Source organism: Thermobia domestica, chromosome 15 (assembly GCF_964235325.1).
Source record: "Thermobia domestica chromosome 15, izTheDome1.hap1.1, whole genome shotgun sequence".
Lineage (NCBI taxonomy): Eukaryota > Metazoa > Arthropoda > Insecta > Zygentoma > Lepismatidae > Thermobia > Thermobia domestica.
Window position 1 is genome coordinate 34,562,559 of NC_137468.1, and position 21,858 is coordinate 34,584,416.

At 37.7% G+C, this 21,858-nt stretch overlaps 1 protein-coding gene across 1 annotated transcript in view; it reads left to right on the forward strand.

The window, feature by feature from the left end:
- l(3)80Fg (dnaJ homolog subfamily C member 16 l(3)80Fg) overlaps positions 1-21,858 on the forward strand; it is a 67,440-nt gene that overhangs the window by 18,171 nt on the left and 27,411 nt on the right. Inside the window, exons 7-12 of the mRNA XM_081739567.1 lie at positions 1,626-1,836; positions 2,416-2,615; positions 4,269-4,441; positions 7,301-7,543; positions 11,141-11,351; positions 18,187-18,321. Coding sequence (XP_081595693.1) covers positions 1,626-1,836; positions 2,416-2,615; positions 4,269-4,441; positions 7,301-7,543; positions 11,141-11,351; positions 18,187-18,321 — 1,173 coding nt within the window. The remainder of the gene's footprint in view (positions 1-1,625; positions 1,837-2,415; positions 2,616-4,268; positions 4,442-7,300; positions 7,544-11,140; positions 11,352-18,186; positions 18,322-21,858) is intronic.

The following is a 21,858-nucleotide window of genomic DNA, read 5'->3' on the forward strand; positions in this document are numbered from 1 at the left end:
GGTGATATCCAAACCGAACTAACTAACTCTATGGCTTATGGAACCCGGAGGTTCAATGCCGCGTTCACAAAAGCTCTCCACTGACTTCTATCAATTTTTTTTCTTTTTTTTTTTTTTTAATCTACTAAAACGTGATCAATTTGGTTGTGTGTTTTTCCGTCTGGTGATGTCCAAGTGTATTTATGAACGTCGCGATGTGGGAATTTCGTACTCTTCACGATTAGGTCTTTGGATGTTGCAAAGTTCACGAGTCTAACACCGTTGTCATTACTTTCTTTATGCAGACTTTCGTTCCCTATAATTGGTTTGAAAATATCCTCTCGTCCTACCTTCGCATTGAAATCCCCTAATAGAATTTTTATATGGTATCGCGGGAGTTGGTCAAATATCCGTTCCACTTCTTCGTAAAAACTGTCTTTTATATCGTCATCCTTATCTTCAGTTGGGGCATGTACATTTAAAACAATACCAAACCGAAAGTGATGGAAATTAATAATTTTCTGTGTTAACGTTGTTCACTATAGAGCAAACACTGTAAAAGGATAGCTAGATTTTTTTTTTAAAGTAAAAATAGGTAAACCATCTTCTCTCTTAACCATCTATTTAAGTTGGAAGTGGCATAAGCCAACCACTTCCGGTTTTAACGTTGTTCGTTATAGAGGAAAACTGGAAATAAAGGGTGAGCATAAAGTCTTGCCCTGATTACAAAAAAAATATTACAGAAGAACCGTTTGACATAGTAATGTAAATACTGGTCAGTTACATAGGTTAGTATTACAAGTTTTTTTTTTTTTTTTTTTTTAAAGACCACTTATGTTACTTATGTTACTGATGGGTGATTTGCTTTCGTGATAGGGGGTCCGGTGGCTCAGTGGTAGAGCGTTCACCTTCGGCGCTTCGGTCCCTGGTTCGATCCCAGCTCGCGCCGTGTGGACTTTGTGGTGGACAAACATCGTGCTCGTGGGTGTTCTGGGGGTTCTCCCTTTTCCTCCCACTTTCTTCATTCCACCATTTCACTCATCTCTCATCATCACCGTCTCCTTTAGCCTAACCGGCACAATCGTGGGACGTAAAACTAAAGATTTCATTTTTTCATTTTTTGCTTTCGTGATACCACAGCACGCACTGCGCTTTCTCCTGCTTCGATGCCATTTCGTCAATTAACCCGCGCGCACCAAGTAACGTACTACGTCACTCTTGGGTAGCACTAGTGCCATCTGTTGGTCTTTAAAAAAACTTGTAATACTAACCTATGTAACGGACCAGAATTTACATTATTCTGTCCAGCGGTTATTCCGTAGTAAATTTTTATAATCAGGGCAGGACTTTATGCTCACGGTGTAGATTGAGAAGCTGTTTTCTGCTACCAATTAAGCGTCGCAAGTATATATTGCCTCTCCAATTTAATTTTTCTTTAGTTTCAGTATTAATTGAGAAAATATCACGCATACAATCCAAATTCTTTCACATTGTACACATGAATACTGCTACTTGTTGATTTTACAGAGAACATTTAGTATATCATGTTTAATACTCTTTGCCGTAAAATTATGACTTTCCATAAAAGAGTAAAGATTTACAATTATGTAAGATCTTTATTGTGTTTTTCTTCTTTCTTTTTGAAGGGAATGTTTGATGCGTTGTGCCCACCAGAGTCAGCGCGCCCAAGAAAACGCCTATGTGTGGTTCTTATCTCCCAAAACACTCCTTTCCATGACGAACCTAGGCAGGCTCTACGTCAATTCGCTCAAGATGCGCCGTACAGCGTCGATAGAGTTCGCTTTACTTACGTGTTTGAGGAGCGTCAGACGGAATTCGTCAGCACGCTTACCAATGGTATGTTTCCAGAGTTAGATTGAGAGTGTAATGAATGCAAAGTTACAAATCCTGCAGTTCAAATATATATACTCAGTTGTAACTTAATTATAGTACGAAACCTTTTAATAATTACTGAAATTTTAGCAGGAACTCTTAACTTGTATCAACTGCAAACTTCTATCACATCATATGTCATCAGGGGGGCTCGGTGGCTCAGTGGTAGAGCGTTCACCTCTGGTGCTTGGGGTCCCGGGTTCGATCCCAGCCCCCTCCAAGTGAACTTTGTAGTGGACAAACACCGTGCTCGTGGGTTTTCTCGGGGTTCTCCCGTTTCCTCTCACCTTCTTCATTCCACCATTTCAATCATTTCTCATCAATCCTTTAGCCTAAGCGGCATAAACGTGGGACGTAAAACTGAAAGATTTCATTTCATGTCATCAATCGTTGTGGCTAGAAATGTAAAAAGTGGGCTTATTTTTAATCTAGAAAGAATTGAATTCATTGAGACTTCTAATTGTGATTATACTAGAGCGGAATTCGATGTACAGTTGTGAATACAGTGGCTCATACCTTTAATTTAATTCGTATTTTCTGTAGGTAAAGGAAGTCCTGCGGAACCAGTATTGCATGTGGTGATCATCTGGCGTCGTGATAGTAGTCATATCAAATATGAGTGGCTGCCAGACGGATGGGATGTAACAAGTCAGAACTGGAATGAGACAAAGAATCACTTGGAAACAACTATTCAGAGGCTTTTACATGCATCGGAGGCTCTCAGTTATGAAGCTGTTGTGAAAGTAAGTAGTGTGTTCATTTTAATAGAGTTTGTATTATACAGGGTGTATCAAACGGCTGGGGCTATAGACAAACCCCGTTATGAGTATATAGATACGAAGAAATGGAAATGAGAGGGAAATTGTTCAAAACAGGTGGTTTTCAATCTAAAATTGTGAAAATTTTCTTATCATACCAGCCGTTTGAACCCCACACTAGTAAGACGCTTTATGTTAAATGAAAAAAAAAAAATGTTTCCAGTTCAGCAGTAATTCTAATAATAGCTGTGGGAGTAATTGATGTAAAAAAAGAATAAACTGTGCTCAGTGTCATATGTGTGCTTAGCATAGTATTTTTAGTAGTAGGTATTTACACCTGCAAAATGGATATTTTTTTCATTTGGCATATGATCACTCAACCAAAGCTCCTCAATTTTCAGTTGTACACTATCTACAGTGTTAGTGTTTTTCTTGTTAGATTAATAATTCCTTAATTACTAAAAAAATTATGTAAGTGAAATTTAATAATAATAATAATAATAATAATAATAGTAGCCTAAGAACCTAAATAAGCGGTAATTTTCATGCCTATGCATCTTTTAGTCTAAAATCGTCGCTACTGTCCGTTTCTATACAAGTGTAAATGTTACGTCATCTGAGATATCTTGATTCATTTCACAGGATGAAGGGCAGCGGTGGCTCGGTGGTTTTAGAGCGTTCACCTTTGATGCATGGGATCCCTGGTTCGATTCCAGCCCGCGCCAAATGAACTTTGTGGAGGACAAACACCGTGTGCGTGGATTTTCTCGGGGTTCTCCTGTTTCCTCCCACTTCATTCCACCATTTCATTCATTTTCTCATCATCACCGTCTCCTTTAGCCTAACTGGCATATTCGTGGGACGTAAAACTTAGATTTATTTTCATTTCATTTTCATTTTACAGAATGTCTCATAAATCAGTTGCTATAGCTGCATTTTAAATGTAGAAGCGAAATACAAACCAAGAGTGATTGAAATAACATGTTTTAATAAAAAATAAATAAATAAAATAAAAAAAATAATAGTACTTAACTACACAATTTATGCGTATTAAAGATACTTACAATGGCTTTCATTTTTCTTAGATGCTAAGTTTATATCTAACGAATTTCATTATTTATGCCTACTCACATGAGGAAATTCCCGCATCGACCATCTCTGTTCAAATCTTACATTTAGTTTCTGACGTGTGCGAGGTGACGGTGCGGTGTTTGGAAAAAACGATCAACAAACAATTCAACAACGTCACATTAATTTTGACCATATTTCCACCATATTTGCAGTACAAAAACACACTTTTCTGTAAATAGATTTCTGTTTATTGATTCTCAGGTAACATTAACTTACTACCACTAACAACAGCAGGGCTGGCAAAAAAACAACTTCTCTTCTCTTCTCATTACTGATAGTGTCAATTGAATTATGAACCCTACTGCTTTAGTCAAATAGCTACGAAACAAGCAAAAGAGTAGCCACTAATGTTAACTGGCTTTGGGCCACATGGTATTTCAAATAATCTAGATTTTACTGTATTATTTTCCAAACTGCTCTAAATATTCTTTCCATTCTAACTTTACCTTCGTAGTATTTCAGAACAAAATTACCGTAGTATTTTACTGATTTTATTTTCTGTTCTAGGAACTGATTGATGAGCATGCCCAGGGAATTGTGTCTCGGATAGTGAGCAAATTGCTTCTTACGGCTGAATTCCTAAAAGATAATGTAACGAAAGATCAGCTTTTGCCAGCATTGTCTGTTATTGTTACAGTCCTTTCTATTATTGCTGGAGGATACATCATGTCGTACTTGGTGTAAGTACTATCATGTAAACATGTAGATTAATTGACTGGAATCTCTGATCACTGATACTTGTTTTCTATTAGCCTAATCAGTTTCGCAGTAATATATTTGGATCAGTATGATGAAACCCGGCCATGTAAGGAAACAAAAAGGCAAATAGATTGATTTAAAAGTGACCAAAACAATGGAAATACCTGCCTCGCTCTGGTGCGAAAGGTTTTTGGTTCAGGCTAAATGTATGGCTTACCGTGTCATCATCCATAGTAAAATTGAGTAACAGAATTACATACTCGTGTATCAGTCTCTCAGCTAAGTATAGCAGGGTGAGGGTGTTATAATGTACAGAATGACGCAAAAAACTTTGTTTTGGGAAACGATACATCGTGGCTGTTTCCAATGTGTTAGCGTTTCCCACATAGTAGAACAGTGTCGGAACAATGGCTTTGTGGTAGGACTGGTTACTCTTAGGGATTTAATTAAACGTTATGCACAGCAGTCTCTTCCAACCCATATCATTGACAAAATCGCACCCAAAGAGGGCGTCAGTGAACATAAGGCTTGTATTGAAGAGGGTCCGTGAGAGTTCATTATGACGAGATGAGTTCATACTTCCCAATCAAGCTACAGAGGGAAGCTCAAGATTTGTAAGGTCGAAGAAGGAGGAAAAACTGTCAAGATCAATGAGCCTATTAATAACGACATGTCTTATTCCGAGTTTACACAGACTAAATACTAGGATTCTATGGCGACGATACTGATCGTGTGGAATTGCACCAGGACAAAGGCTCAATTCACTCGGTTAAAACATCTATGGACTTCTGCCAACGCATGGCAGCTGCAACTAGTATCCTTGCTGTTCCGTTCGAGCCTAGATGTTAGTCCCAAACATTACTGTGTATTTAAACTTCTCAAATGGCGCCTTTCATGAGTTCGGGTTCGGACAGTAAATGGCCTTTTGGAAAGAGTGTAAGCAGAAGTGATACACTATTCCCCCTGTGCATTTGCAGCTAAGTCTGCTGCAGTGGAAACTGCGATGCCGTGCAATGATCCATATCGGTAGACATCGCAATCAACCATGATAGGGGTGGTGGGATTAAATATGTTAGGAAAACAAAGATTTCAATTTGTTCGGAATGGAAAGGATTAGTGTTGATATTTGGATTTTCTAATGGCTTCTCTTTCACTGCCTTCGTTTTGCCAGCTTTCAATATATAATTCATTCATATTTATCATACGTCTCTTTCAGGTCCACAGAAAACATTCTACTTCCGAACTAGAATAGTGATGGGCAAACTTTTGAGGAGGAAGGCAAAGGAGAAAGAAAATGCTTTAGATCGGTCAATGCAACTTATTAGAAATAGCAGTATCAACCAATACATTCATTCGTCATATTAGAAATTACGTTGCGGTCGGATAGAACTTCCAGGGGCTCCACGGCTGATCCGGAGACCATAGTTTGCTCATCACTTGCAGGGAAGACGGCTGTAAATGGGCAAATGACTAAAACACTCAGGATCTTTTGGGAGGGCTACATTTATGCCCTTTTCGACTTTGGTTATAGTTATAGCCAAATAAGAAAACAGTGTATGACAAAAGATTCCGTGTGACGAAGGGATCAACGCTATGTTGTATCGCAACAAAACAGGCACCCCCTGCTGCTGCTACATCCTCCATTTTTGGTATTGTAGATATCGGATACCGGCCGTACCTGGTACCCCCAATATGGTGCAAAGAGTGCATTCCTTGCGACATTTCAAAGAATAATAGCAAAGACAATATAACAATCCTTTTTGACCATAAATCGCATAATTGCGGAAAGTATGTCTGGTAAAGAAGCATAAAATCCAGATTCATATGCTCCATCTCTCACATATCATGGAGAGGAAGACGAACTGACGAATGCCATCTTGTAGGGGATAGGTGGAAGTTTGTAGTGATTCTGAACAAGACGTTTGGTGTATGGGAAATATGATAGGACATCTGTCTTCTCCATGATTCCAAAGATTATTCTAGGACATCTGTCTTCTCCATGATTCCAAAGATTATTCTGACTAGGTACGAGAATGTGCGGAGGTTTTACATGCGACTTTATGGTTGTTTGTGGTTATTTCTACAATGGAAAACTTAAAGTACGCACAGTGGATAGAAAGGGTAAGATCAATGCAGCTTATTATCAGACGAAAATTTTGGAGCCACTGTGCCGCCATGATATTCTGTCTTTATATGATAGTGACAGTCTCGCGTTATCATTCATTAGGACAAGGCGTGCAGTCGTACAGTAAAGTGACGTACATGGAGCAGGTGGCACGTGAAACGGGAAATCATGCAATGCCTTCTACAGACATTCATGTAAAATCGGGTGCATCCTCCGTGGATTTTTGTTGTTGAAACGAGCGTTGGGCCGTCTACAGCCGCACACACTTGATGGTTTTTGAAAAATTTGTCAAGATGAATGGAGTAGATTTGAAAAACCAGTGCTTCGATACAGTCGCATTCAGTGGAATAGCTGATTAGAACTTCAGTTTTACTATTTGTGCACATGTTTGGCAATATTAAATACCAAACAGCTTTCTCCCTATATGCAGATACTTTGAGCGCAAGGCTTTTAACAATTGTGTGTTTTAGAATAAACTGAAAATCAGTCCCACTTATCCCCTGTCTTTAAACCTTGTTCTTACTTCGCAAATAAGACTTTCGAATACTGAACGAAATATTGAAAAAATAAATGTCTGCTAGCAGATAGGTAAGATTGAATTTAATAACGTGTTCTGTATTTATTACTCCTTTATTAAAATACTTTTAATGTAAACGTAATGATATAGTTGTTTCTTATGACCATTTAATAAGTAAACTTTTTTTTTTTTTCACAGAAAACTGGAGGAGGAGAGTATTCGTGACAAATGTCGAAATGGCACGGAAGTTAATAGCACTGCGAACAAACCTACCACTCCTCCAACACAACAGCTTCGTCTTCATGAGCTTCGAGGTGAAACGTACAATGGTATGGTTCGACTTCTGAAGCCAGGATGCAGAACGGTTGTTTTATTAGTTGACAGTGAGTGCAAGAAGAAACTATTAACAAAATTTTACAAAATTGTTTGGCCCTACAGGAAGTAAGTCTTGCTACTTGTTTGCAATTATTTTTAGTGTTAGGTTTGTTGAGTATGTTTGTTGTTGTTTCAACTCCCTTTTCCGCACCGTGGCTATATGTGGTATGAACATACAGTTTAAGGTGGAACCCGAATTACCGTAATGTGTTCAAGTGGTAATGCTTTCTTATCGAGAACCGAAGCCGGGACCACGTGCACCAAAGGCTCACGTAGTAGTCACTTAGCCCTCTAGGCCTATATCTTATAAGAAGAATACATTTCGCATGAAAGTAATTATTAGGACAACCGTAAAGCATAAAAAGCACTAAAAGCATAATGGAATTTTTCACCTATGGTTGGTACCATATGTGTGATTTTGACCACTTTATATATTCAAATTTGGTTATCTTATAAGCATAATAAAGCATAATTTACAGAAATAAAACATAAAGCATAATGCTTAATGCTTTTTAATCCAGAACCTTGTGTCTGTGTACAACAAAGAAAAATATATTAATATATTTTGTACCAAAGAAAAAATTATCAACAAAGGCTGTTATCAATGCCGCAAACAATGGAAATCAACTGCCAATTGCCTTTACGCGTAACAATGGAAAGTTCGAATTCCACCTCTCCCCGTGTCTTGGTGCAATTTCGAATCACCGTACCTTGATGCACCGTATTGATGTAATTTTAGTGGGGAAAATTAATTATTTCATATACATTTTTAATGCTTGTGTAAGGAAAACGAGTAAAATAAGACAAATATGTAATAGAAATGGTTGAAAATGAAGTATAATTTAAGGAATATCATATTAAGGCATAATTTAGGAAAAAAAAAACATAATAACGCGTAATACAGTGTGTCTAAAAGAACTCCGGGGTTTTGAGGCAAAATATTTTAATTAAGTAAAAAACGTACATACATGTATTATACATGATTGGAAAGCTTACATTTTCAAGTTTTGTTTTTAACAATTTAATAAAGTTCAATATGAGCCCCGCCGGGGTTTTGAGGCAAAATAAGTAAAAAAAACGTACATACATGTGTTATACATGATTGGAAAGCTTACATTTTCACGTTTGTTTTAACAATTTAATAAAGTTCAATATGAGCCCCGTGAGTGGCACGGCACACATCGTAACGGTACTTTATCTCTTGCCATGTCCTGGCCAGCATGTCTGGGGGAACGGCCTACCCGGCGACTTTTGCTTTAAAACACTTCCTGTTTCCCTGAATGCAGTTAAACATTGACGAATGGTTTTGTCCGTAGGCGGGTCAACGCCATAGCTACGTCGAAAGTTTCTTTGTACGGTAACAACAGACTTAGTTTCTATGAGCCAAATAACACATTGAGCCTTTTGTTGTGGCGTCACCATAGCGCGAAGCGCAACAATCCACACGGCACGGCACTGATTCACTGACTACCGCAGCCGCTACGTCGTCTCAAGGTCAACGCTCCGCAGCGCTGCCACCTGTTGATAAAAACATTTCCAATTAGTATGACTAAAACTTTTTGAGCCAGTCGTTTCAGAGAAATTAACTAAATTTTGCTCTCTTTTATCGTTAATAAGATATGAATTTTTAAAACCCCGGAGTTCTTTTATAAACACCTTGTATAAGGAAAAATAAAGCATAATATACAGCTGTATAAAGCATCAGGTTGGTTGCTCTGGTAATTATGCTTGAGCCATGTTAATCCACGACATAGCTCAACGAGATGGAGTATCCGTTATTTTAGATACAAAGAAAGTGTAAGCACACTGAGACACATATGGAGGCTAATCTCGAAATTTTATAAAATGGAGTACTCTTGTAAATATTCTAAAGAATAGCGAAGGAGATGATTTAAATCTGCAAAAATGTAATTTGAAACCACTTTATTACATAAATGAGAAGATAACAATGTAAATTTCAGTTTGTTATTTCTTAAATAATTTGTTTGAAGCCTGGTGAAAAGAAGTTTGGTTTGTGTCTGACAGTTAGATATTTTTAAAATTATTTATGTGTTATTAAAATCTGTTGTTCCTTGTATTTTTTCCCCTCATGCTCTTAGTCCTCATATATTCTTGTTCTTTTTTACTTATTTACTAGTTTTTTGCACATATTACATTTCGTTATTATTGTTATGCATGTGTATACTGTATTCTTGTGAAAATTACAGTAAATATATTAAATATTTTCTTAAATAATTAATACTTTTCTGACGTGAGTATGTACTTGTTTATTAAAATTAAAATAAGTCGTAACAACTTCAATAACTGTAACGTTATCTTCATCAGACATTAACTAGATTTCTGCTAGCTAAGTCTGATGAAGGTAACGTTAAGTTATTGAAACTGTCACGACTTATTTTAATTTTAATAAACAAGTACATACTCTCGTCGGAGGAGTATTAATTATTTAAGTAGTAATTCCAAAGTAAAGATGGATTATTGAATTAATATTTGTCATTTATTTTTTTGAATTAATATTTTTTCTTCTTCTCCATGTACAATACTCTTCATGAGTTTGTTTGTGAGGAAAAACATGTATTATATATATATATATATATATATATATATATATATATACCGTATTTACTCGCGTAATTTTCGCACTTTTTTAGACGAAAAAAGTTGGTTTGAAACAAGGGTGCGTAAATTATGCGGGGAAAAAAATTAGCTACATCAGTGAAGATCATCTAATTTTTTTCCCCAGTCAAAATAACACGAAAATACCGGTACACATTTTCTTTGTAGCAAGAATTAACAACAAACAACTAATTCTAAATTTGTAGAAAAATAACGTTAAAAAATTGATTAAGAAGTTTCTTACCTTAGAAATCACTGTCAAATCTTCACGTGCGCAAATTACGCGAGGAAAATAAAATATACAGAAAATGCCCTTCAAAATTGGGATGCGAAAATTATGCGAGGGCGAAAATTACGTGCGTATTTACGGTATATATATATATACAGCAGATTTTAAGTTCTTGTGTTGCTGCTTCTGGCTAATGTAGATTTTCAATTTTTTTTTTATTTGGAATATCTGAAATGAATAAAAAATGTCTTTAAATGAAAAACACTTGTCATTTACTGGAAACGTTAATGCAATGATAAACTTAAGATAGGTTAAAATAATCTAAATAGAGACGCATATTGTATTATTAATCGAGAATACAGAAGAAAGTTTCGTAGTTAGAATGTCACTGCAACAAATTCGTGGAGTTGTAATAAAATGTCAGATGCGATGAGTTAAAAGTAAAGTTTATTACAGTCTACTGTTGCATGTAGAAATCAGTCCAGAAGTGTATATTTGTGCATTCTATTGTGAAGGTTTTTTTTCCCCTTCCCTTTCTTGCCACTTTAACTAACCTGATGTACAATTATCAGTGATTTATTTTTTGTCATCAACCATACTGAGTAATATTCAACAATTTTAATTAATTTATTTATTCGTCTAATTATTCATTTTTTGTGTTTTACAAAAATTGGCGACTTACGCTTCAAGAATTATTTATACTATATTTAGTTCTTTTGAGTTACCAGGTCATTTACGTTCCTTTTATTATGACAACAAAATCTTAGTTTTAAAAGGATTATTTAAAAGCAATCTCAATATTTTTATTAATCTTTTAGAAACAAGACTCTGATGTTTGGCTACTTATCCTTGGAGAAGGGGTTAGAATGGTATAAAAAACTTCTTCAGCTAAGCCTCCCTGAACCAAGGGAGCTTAACATCAACCCGAAGAACTGCATTGGTACTGTGCTATCCTTAAATGGACATCGGAAATATTTTTGTATGTACCATGCGAAGCATCCGGAGTGCATGAAGGGAAGAGGCTCAAAGGTAATTTGAATATTAAATTTATAAAACACAGTGGAATCCTATTTTAAATTGGTTATCTTAAAATATCTCAAATTACAATGGAGGAATAATAACGTATGAATTTCTTATGGTTCCTTGGATGTGTGGCTAGAGTAAGTGGATGGCCAATTGGACAGATTTTACTGTAACAGCTAAACGATAAAGGTAGCATAATTATATACAGGGTGGGCCATAAGTCCCTTACCACCCCTTGTAAAATCCGTGTTTGTGGAAAATAGTGAACAACAACCATGTAGTAACATAGTAGGTCTTTAAATTCTAGCCTAAAATGATGTGCCGCAAGACCATGTTCCCATTTAAAAATCTTAACGTGAATTCAAGATGGCCGCCATCTTGGTCACCATCACAGTCCGACTTCGCCCTCGGCCTACTATGTTACTGCATGGTTGTTGTTCACTATTTTCCATGAACACGGATTTTACAAGGGGTGGTAAGGGACTTATGGCTCACCCTGTATATGATCTTGAACTCACTGCAGCATCCATGTTCTTAACTTGTTCGTATATGTTGCTTGTAGACACATTACCAATAACATGGCGATGCCTAAATTAAACCAATATGATTTGTAATAACAGACAGGTTATGAAAATAATTTTATCCTTTTAAATTAATCATCGGTTTCTAAAATCTGCCTTTATGAAAAATATGGCTGTATACTATATAATAAAACTGAATGTTTGGACTTAAGTAGTTTTACACACACACACACACACAAAAAAAAAAAAAAAAAAAAGTAAAGCTAAATATGAAAATCATTTGATTTTATATGGAATAACTCCTACATACTGAAGCACGCAATATTTTCATGACGTCATCATATTTTTAATGACGTAAACGCCAACCCTCTAATGCACAAACTGTAATAAAATGCTTGAAATTACTACAGCACTATAAAACTTACACTAGAACGTGAACGTTAATAAATAGATGGAATGCGAACCATAGTAATTCGTTCAAATGTGTAATGCTCTCCCACTGGAAATCAAATCCATACCATGTGCACCAAAGTCTCCCGCTAGCCACTAGACCAGTGAGGTAGGTACTCATTCTAGGGTATAGCATTTTTTAAGTACAACTTTTTTCCCTTGGTTTGTAGCAACATTTTTTTTTTACCGATGTGACTTCCCTCAGGAGCCGCCACTGTTATATATATGATTTTCTACAATTTCAGAAGAAAAGATACAGGCAAGATACAATTTTTCCCATGTTTTGTGCGAAGTGAAATTTCTGTACTAATGTAATTTTTTGATCGTTACAGTCACTCGCTGGCCATGAAATGGTATAACTGAATCTGGACTAACGACATTCATTATTCATTTCGTCTTGTCTTGTGTTGCCTTTTGAGGAAATTGACCATTTTGTTCGTTGATGTTTTTTAATTTCTCCTGCAAAATGACGTCCTTATATTGTAGACCTTGTTATATGAATGTATCTGATTCTCTTGTAATTGGAACGGTTAAAATTAGATAAATTGATTAATAGGGTAATTGCCTTTACGATTTATTTTGCAGAATAGTATGCTTTTAATGTGTAGTAATTAGGCAATGTTTTTATATTTGTTTATTTATTGCATACGCTGCTGAATATACTTTGCGCTGATTACGCTCACACGCATACATGACTCAATAGTGCCAGAAATTCATTAAAAACAGTGAAAACAAAATATGAGGCAAGAAAGGAAAGAAGTGGGAAAGAGCAGTAACCACGAAATATCACATTCGATGCATATTGACGTTTTCAAACACCTGATACTGTTGCTTGTTAAAAGTAAAGAAAGTTTAGTTGAGAAAGGTAATTCGTGGAATGGTTTGATCGGTGAATAATATAGAAGAGTAATGGTCAATTATTACGCATACCGAGCTAGAATAAAATACATAATCTTTTGGTCATTTTCCTTTGTCCTCCCCCCTTTCCCCCTAAAACAACAGTACACTGACCGTGCTCGTGGGTTTTCTCGGGGTTCTCCCGTTTCCTCCCACTTTCTTCATTCTACCATTTCACTCATCTCTCATCATCACCGTCTCCTTTAGCCTAAACGGCATAAGCGTGGGACGTAAAACTAAAGATTTCATTTCATTTCAACAGTACACTGAATGTGCGATAAGTCACATATTTTCTGAATCTTTCTTTTCCTCTACATATGCTGGTTGTTTCATGTGTTTGCACCAATCAGCATATGCAGAGCGAAGCAAACATAAATATATATATATACGAATGGCAGTCAAGAAACTCCCGGGAAACTGTTGTAGTTTGGGCATTTGTGATATACAATCATAATGAACGTTGTATAGTAGTCCTTAAGTTGCCTAATTGTGGAATTGACAAGTGTGAACAGGTCATAACAGGCAGTGTACGAGTAGTGTAGCTAAGCGGAGGAGTGTGTGGTGATTCGGTGGTGCAGTTTCACACATCGAACAACATGCAAACATCAAGTTAATGCGCAAATTGGGGAAAATCTGATTCAGAGAGTTTGATAGCCTCAAAAAGAATTTAGTATCATCGGATGTTTGACTCTTTCCAAAGCTAAAAATGGGCCTTTCCCGTTTCTACAACGTAGAAGAAATTAAAACTAACGCGAGGGCTGAACTTCGGAAGATACCAAAAGAAGCCTTTCGTCGGTGTTTCCACCAATCGCAGTAGCGGTGGAATACGTGTGTGTGTGTTCTGAAAGTGACAACTGTGAAGGTGATTAAGTAAATGTTTACTTACATTGTGGTAACAAAGAACCACAACAGAATTCCGGGAACCTTTTGACTTATCTTCTTGTATATAAAAATCGGCCGGGTATCCACGGTCTTAACCTTATAGAATGGACTTAGTAACCAAAACGTGAATCGAGACTTCGAAAATATTTTCTATAAGGTGCACTGTAATGCCCAGGTACATTCTTCCTTTTACGCATAAACTTAAAGGAACAAATACATTTGTACTTACTGTCATCACTGAAATAAACAGTAGATTGCTTAACAGAATAGCATACTAATCCGTTCCTCCTTTAAGTTTTTTTTCTCCTTTACAAAACTTCATTTTGTACTCATAGTACCCACCGTCAGTTTCATTGTTATGGCCTTTTTTTTTACAACAGTGCTTGTGCTAGATTTTTTTCTCGTGCGAGTGGTTCCGGGTTCGATTCCCGATGCGTACACTCGAACGTAAAAGTGACTTTTCAGGTCATTCATACTGAGTAAGAGTTTTCCTCATTCACTAGGCAAATGCCGGAATTATTCTTGGCATAAAGCTCCCAGGGAGTGTCCTTTCTTCCCTCTTCCTTTCGTCTTTCCCTGAGTAGTGTGATTGCCGAGCAAAGACATCCCTAATATGTAACGGGCTGAAATGGCCATAGATACCGAAAGCCTAATTATTATCTCGTAATACGAGATTTCTTGCTACTTGATCGATGAAGATTTACCACTGATAAACTGTAAAAATGAAATGAAATCTTTGAGTTTTACGTCCCACGGTTATGTCGGTTAGGCTAAAGGAGACGGTGATAACGAGTAATGAATGAAATGGTGGAATGAAGAAAGTGGGAGGAAACGGGAGAACCCTGAGAAAACCCACGCACATGGTGTTTGTCCACCACAAAGTTCACTTGGCGGGGGCTGGGATCGAACCCGGGACCCCAAGCACCAGAGGTGAACGCTCTACCACTGAGCCACCGCGGCCCCCTGATAAACTGTGTTCAAACATTTTGTTTCTTTTTAGACTATGACTAGAATATCGGTTGGCAATAGTGATGGTGACAATATTTTTTTTTTTTTTTCGTTTTTGAAATCGTGTTTCTAATGCAACAGTCTTCACTTTTAATAATTCGATATGACATTGTACATTTCATCTACTTAAATTGATCGATTTATATTTTACATCTTTTGGCAACAGTGAGGTTATATAGAACGAGACCTACAGTTTAAAATGTGTTCCTCTCAGGCCTGTAGCTAGCCCAAAACTGTAGGGGGTCGGCAGAAGTTAGGGGGGAGCGATCCAACCATATTATAGTTCACTTGCAACCCTACTGTGAAAACTTTAGGGGAGGGAGTAAAAATTTAGGGTGCCCGCCCCCATGTCCCCCGTGGATACGGGCCTGGTTCCTCTATATCACTGCAGTGCATCTGGATGTTCTCATAAGGAAAATTGAATCCAAGACCTCATATGCCATAGTCATGCGCGGTAGCCACTAGCCCAGCGAGGAGGGAGCGCTATGTAATTAAATTATATCGAAGTATTAATCAAAATCTTTAAGTGTTACGTCCCACGATTATGCCTGTTAGGCTAAAGGAGACGTGATGATGAGAAATGAAATGGTGGAATGAAGGAAGTGGAAGGAAACGGGAGAACCCCAAGGAAACCCATGCTCACGATGTTTGTTCACCTCAAAGCTCACTGGGCGCGGGCTGGGATCGAACCAGGGAAACCCATGCACCAGAGGACCAGAGGTGAGTGCTCTACCACTGAGCCACCGCTGCCGCTTGTCTCCAAATAAGTTAACGAAAAAGCTTTTGATAGAAAACCAAGTTTGTTCTTATATCAAACTGAACCAGTTAAAAACCGAAACCGGTTTTGTTAGGGAATAACCGGTTTTTGATAGGAAACTGTCTCTGGTTTTTGAAAGTTTTATTTTAAAAAAACTATTTCGGTTTTCCTAAACACCGATAAATCGATTTTTGCTTTGACCACTAGTTGAAAGTTTTCGGTGAATTATAACCAGCTGAAGAGAGAGTGCGCGTGAGGAAAAAAGAAAGGATTGTGAGATAATTTGGTTCCATAATTATGTCAAGAATTCTATTTACAGTACTTAATAATAAAAAATTAATTCTTGTAATCAGTAATACTTTTTATCAACATTAAGACAATTTATGAAGTTTAAAAGGAATTTTACTTCATTCAGACGAAACGGACTAGGTAGTGCAAAATATATAGAACTGTTAATTAGTTACAGAACAGAACATTTTGTTGAGGAGGACGTCCAGTGTTGGAAAAACAATTCACAGATGAGTGATGTGCGTAATTGTTTTTTTCGCACTTTCGGAAAAGAAAATTTTGATTTTCAGTTCAAAACTTCATTTTCATGTAACACAAAGTAGTTGGATAAATGGCGATACACCGTAGTCTAGTGGTTTGAAACCTTGGACTCGCGTCCGCGTGGTCTCGGTTTCGGTTCCCGGTCGGTGCTTCCCAATTTTTCGGCGTCCACGTAGCGTCGTGAGGCTAACTGGGGAGCCACGTGAAAACAAGACGTGACGGCCACTAGGTCTAGGTGTCGTAGGCGTTGACCACGTGTTCACCGCCATGCTTGACGTAGTTCAGCCATTTGCTAGCAGATGGCGCTGGAGCATACTTAGGCCCACAAAAAGGGGCTGTTATGCCAAGTGGTTTGTTTGGTTGGATAAATGATACCAATACGTAAAATAGCTTTAGGAAGAGTTTCAAATACTTTTTAACAGCCTACAACTTATTAAAATCAACGTAAGTTCGCATTTGTAATGTCCTTGTTTAGTGACTAGTACATTAAGTAACAATGAGTTACTAATTCTGCGCAGTTGAGTGATCACTGAAATACGCTGCATATAAGTAGTAGGGATGACCACAAAGTTCCGGTTCCGGCGAACCGGTTCCGCGAGGAACCGGTTCTCGTAGATCCGGTTTCAGAACCGGTTCCGGACCTGGATCCAAAACCCTGTTTCAGAACCGGATCTTAGGAACCGGTTTCAGACAAGGATCCGAAAATCCGGTTCCAGAACCGGATCTTAAGAACCGGTTCCAAATCTGGATCTGAAAACCCGGTTCCAGAACCGGATCTTAGAAACCGGTTCCAGATCTGGATCTGAAAACCCGGTTCCAAAACCGGGTCTTAGGAACCGGTTCGAGACCTGGATCCGAAAGCCCCCAAAGACCCGTAAAGGAGGCACAAAGTTCACCTTCAAAAATAATGCAAAGAGGACCATGCGCTTGTACCTTCCCCGCCCAGACCCGCTTGTGCCCCTAGAAAAAATTTTGGTCCACCAGTGGGTGTTTAACCAAATGAGTTGGTCAGTTTGCCTGTTTAGCCAATGAGTTTGACAGTTACCCAGTTTATTTATCCAAATGAGACAAGCTGCCGCCGCTTGGGCGCCTGCCTGTCGCTTTCACCATTTCATCTAGCATACTGTTAACAGCTTGCCAGCAGCTCGGGTTTAGCGTAGGGATGGCCACAAAGTTTCGGTTCCAGCGGAACCGGTTCCAGACCTGGATCCGAAGAACCGGTTCTAGATCTGGATCTGAAGAACCGGTTCCAGACCTAAATCTGAAGAACCGGTTCCAGACCTGGATCTGAAGAACCGGTTCCAGACCTGGATCCGAAAACCGGTTCCGGAACCGGATCCGTTCAGACCCGAAAACCGGTTCCACCAGGAACCGGTTCTGGCCATCCTTAATAAGTAGTAACACCTTATTGTCGTTGGCTGAAATTCAGATTACGGTGCATTAATTAGGTCATTATGCCCTTTAAAATATGTAAGAACTCTCCCAATTTAAATTTTAGTTGTTCGTTGTTAGAAATCCTGAGCTGGATGCAAGGAGAAAACATATATATATATATATATATATATATATATATATATATATATATATATATATATGCTTACGATGCTTTATACATTTAAAAAAAATGTTTTGCTAAGCTTTAAATATCCGCTTTTATCCTAATTTGTACCCTTTCATATACAGCTACAAGGTACCATCTATAGATGTGATATTGCAGCTCTGCTTTTTTGTGCTTTCTAGTTGCCCTATTAATTAATTAAGCAATGCTTTTTTTCAGCGAATGGTGAAAATGACCAAACATATTAGCAACAACGTTCCAGCGACAAGTGGAGCTTTTATGGGTTTTGATAGCAGTGACTCGGAAGAAACAGAAACTTCTGATGTGGAACAGGGGGATAAGCAGTTAGAAGAGGTTTGTCTTTATTTACTTCAGGTAGAAAAAAAAATAAGACGGTTGTTGAAATAAGGTGGCTGCAATTTTGTAAATGCTTCGCAGTTTTTCATTCTTATATTTTTAAAAGACTAAGCAGTAAGCAAAACAATTTTCATGCATTATCCTCTAACATCTTCGTCTTGATAAAATGTCCTAAATACATATATAATATAATTGTTTTTTAATTATATTTCATCAGTCATAATCTTCTAGTTCTTCTTTTTGTCTTCTATTGTTCTATCACGTCTTTCGTATTGCAGTTTCTTCTTAGATAATGTCTGAATTTTCTTGTTTTGTCTTTTTTTTTTAGTAATTTCTAGTATTACTTTTCTCTTATCAACTTTCTTCCATTAGTCATTTTTGATATTACTTTTCTCTAACCGACTCTCTTCCATTAGTCATTTTTAACATTACTTTTCTCTAATCGACTTTCTTCCATTAGTCATTTTAATATTACTTTTCTCTTATCAACTTTCTTCCATTAGTCATTTTTAATATTTTCTCTAACCGTCTTTCTTCCATTAGTCATTTTTAATATTACTTTTCTCTAACCGTCTTTCTTCCATTAGTCATTTTAATATTACTTTTCTCTAACCGACTTTCTTCCATTAGTCATTTTAAATATTGCTTTTCTTTAACCGTCTTCCTTCCTTTAGTCATTTTTAATATTACTTTTCTCTGTCTTTCTTCCATTAGTCATTTTTAATATTACTTTTCTCTAACCGTCTTTCTTCCAACAATTACTCCTCCAATAACTTCGTTTCACCCAGCTTTCTTACAGAGCGCTTTTAAGGGAGACACATTGGCTTAGTGGTTCCGCTCACCTCTGGTGTATATGGAGTCCCAAGTTCAACCCCAGGTCTTGTAAGTTTGAGGTGCACAACCTCGTGTTCGTGAGATCCTCCCGTTTCCTTTTACACTCTCATTCCATTAATTCTTTTCATAATCATTCGCTTTCACTAATCAGCTGTTTCCTTGAGCATAAATATTTTAACCGTGGAACGTTAACCCGTTTCTGATACTCTCATCTCATGCATCCTTATTTAGTGATTGGCGTTACTCGTCCGTGTTGTGAAGACCGTATCGTCCTACTAAATATTCGGCACATGTGTAGAGTGTCTACAGAAAACTTAGGTATCAGAGAAGATTTAGGACTGCTTAAAAAGTCTGAGTTAGATTTTAAGGGGTCACACGACCTTCAGTGACGATGTTCTCACTTTTATTCATGAGGTTAAAATACTTAACGTTCTCTGAGGTTTCTAATGCGAGATAGAAAAAGGTAGCCCAAGAGCTTGCAGCCTTGAGGCAGGATCTCTACAGAGCTAAGTAAAGTGGCGTGGGAAACACCAATGCTCAGTGTTCGAAGTGGAAAAAGACCAGAGGCGGTATGTTTTATTACGATTTTGACTTGACATACCGGCTGGCTGACTAAATGTTGAAATACAGTGAGGGTATGTTGCCTAAAAGATTGCATTTCTATTTACATAATGACTGAAAACCATTGAAAAACTTCTCTTTAGTTACGGGGGGGGGGGGGACATGGAGAGATTTCGATCCCTTGCCAACAACTTTCTGAAAAAAAAAAGTAACCCCTTTTATTGTATTATAGAGAATTATACACAAAAATGCTCAAAAACCGACTTTTTATGTAAACAGTTTCATATAGGAAGGTCCCATACCACTGAGGGTATTCCAAACCCGGAAGAATAACCGCCACAGCAGACAATCCCTAAATCCGCTCATGCTCAAAACACGATATTTATATTAATTAAGGCAAGAAGATACACACACACATACGAAAGAAACAATTCAATATGGCACATCAAAATATAAACTTGATGAACTTCTTTGAAGACACCTCATTTTAGGAAAGGTAGGTAAAAGATAACAAAAATGTCGGTGTTGTCAACCTAGAAATTATTTCTACGTAAGAAGTAAACTCTTTTTACGTTCAAAGCTATTCCTCAATTACTCTGTATAAAAAATGGATTTATTAAAGATATTTAGCATCTATTCTCTTGTGATGGTATGTCTTGATCACTTAATAAAACGGAGGCGGTATGCCTTCATCACTGGAAAACCAGAGGCGGCATGGCATACCACCGCATACCGTCTCACTTCGACCACTACCAATGCTCCAGGCAAGCAGTGAGGGGGTTAAAAAGACACAGAACCCCGAAGTATAATAAGCAACTGAGGTCGGGATCCCGACAGAGCTCCGAGGTGGAAGAGAAGCCTAGAGTCTCGCAGCAGACTAGAGGCCTTGAGGTTAGATTCTCGTAGAGCTCCAGGCAAGCTAGAGGAGGGGGGACACATCGAAGACTGGTGACACACCGTCGAATCCTCTCCATTATATAGGCGCTCCGGGCGGCAGTGGCGCTGCTGCTCCCATGTCGTCATATGACCTGTAGGTGGTGCTGGTGGTCTATTGCTTGCTTCTTGTAATCCAACGTGAGGTGTAGTACTCCAGCGTAAATACATGTGGTAGATATTTACAGACAGGAGCACGTGTGATTGTTTATAAACGCTAGCACGTGGTACATTACAATATATTAATCTTGTATTTCCTTGAACTTATATTTGACGTACTCTTTATATATTGACAACCCAGTCACTCTGTGCCTAATTTGGGGATGCTATTCGAGTGATACTGAGCGCCTTCCACTCACCATCTAGAATGAGTGGGAATAATTTCATATACATGTGCGAGAGGTTAACTCAATTTCCAGATACCAATTTGGGGATTAATTCTTATAATAAAACATTTACTTCAATCATTTACTAACAATTATATTTCTTTTATATAAAATTTGTGAATGTAAGTGTTGTGATGTATCTAATTACGGATAATCGGAATATTTGCCAGTCGAGTACCGCTGATCCAGTATTGAGCCTTTGAGCCCTGAATAGGAGTAACACATACCTGATATCTTCTGATGACGCTCCGCTGATGATCTTGGTGATGGATGTAGTATCGCCAAGTTGATACTTCCAATTAGTGATTGATGTAGACGAGCATTGAGTTCGGTATACTCCCAAATGCTAACGATGACTCGTTGTTCTCCGTAGATAGAATATGATATTCTAAGTTGACTGTCGGTTGACTGTCATTTGACTGTCCGCTGTCTTTGACTAAACACTCAAAGACCGATCTCGTAGACTACTAAAGACTGATTCTCGCTGATCCTAAAGACTGATTCAAGACTGTCCACCACTGTCCATGAATCTCTATGACTCTCTCTCTGACTTCCTGAAAACCTCTCGTCTCCCAGTTTTGTTCAACTTGGTCCTCCTCCTGTCGTCTGCTGGATGGCACGTGCGACCCCCTTTCACTTGGAAAAACAAATTCTTTCCTCGTGTCAAGACTCAAAAACTGCAACTCTCGACACACTCCGATTTCTCGATTCTAAGCAATTTCCTCATATCCGTGAATGTGTGAAATGTTCACAAAAGCTTACAATCTCTCTTTTCATAATGTACAGTATTTGGCGTATGCAAGAATTGACACATTGTCTG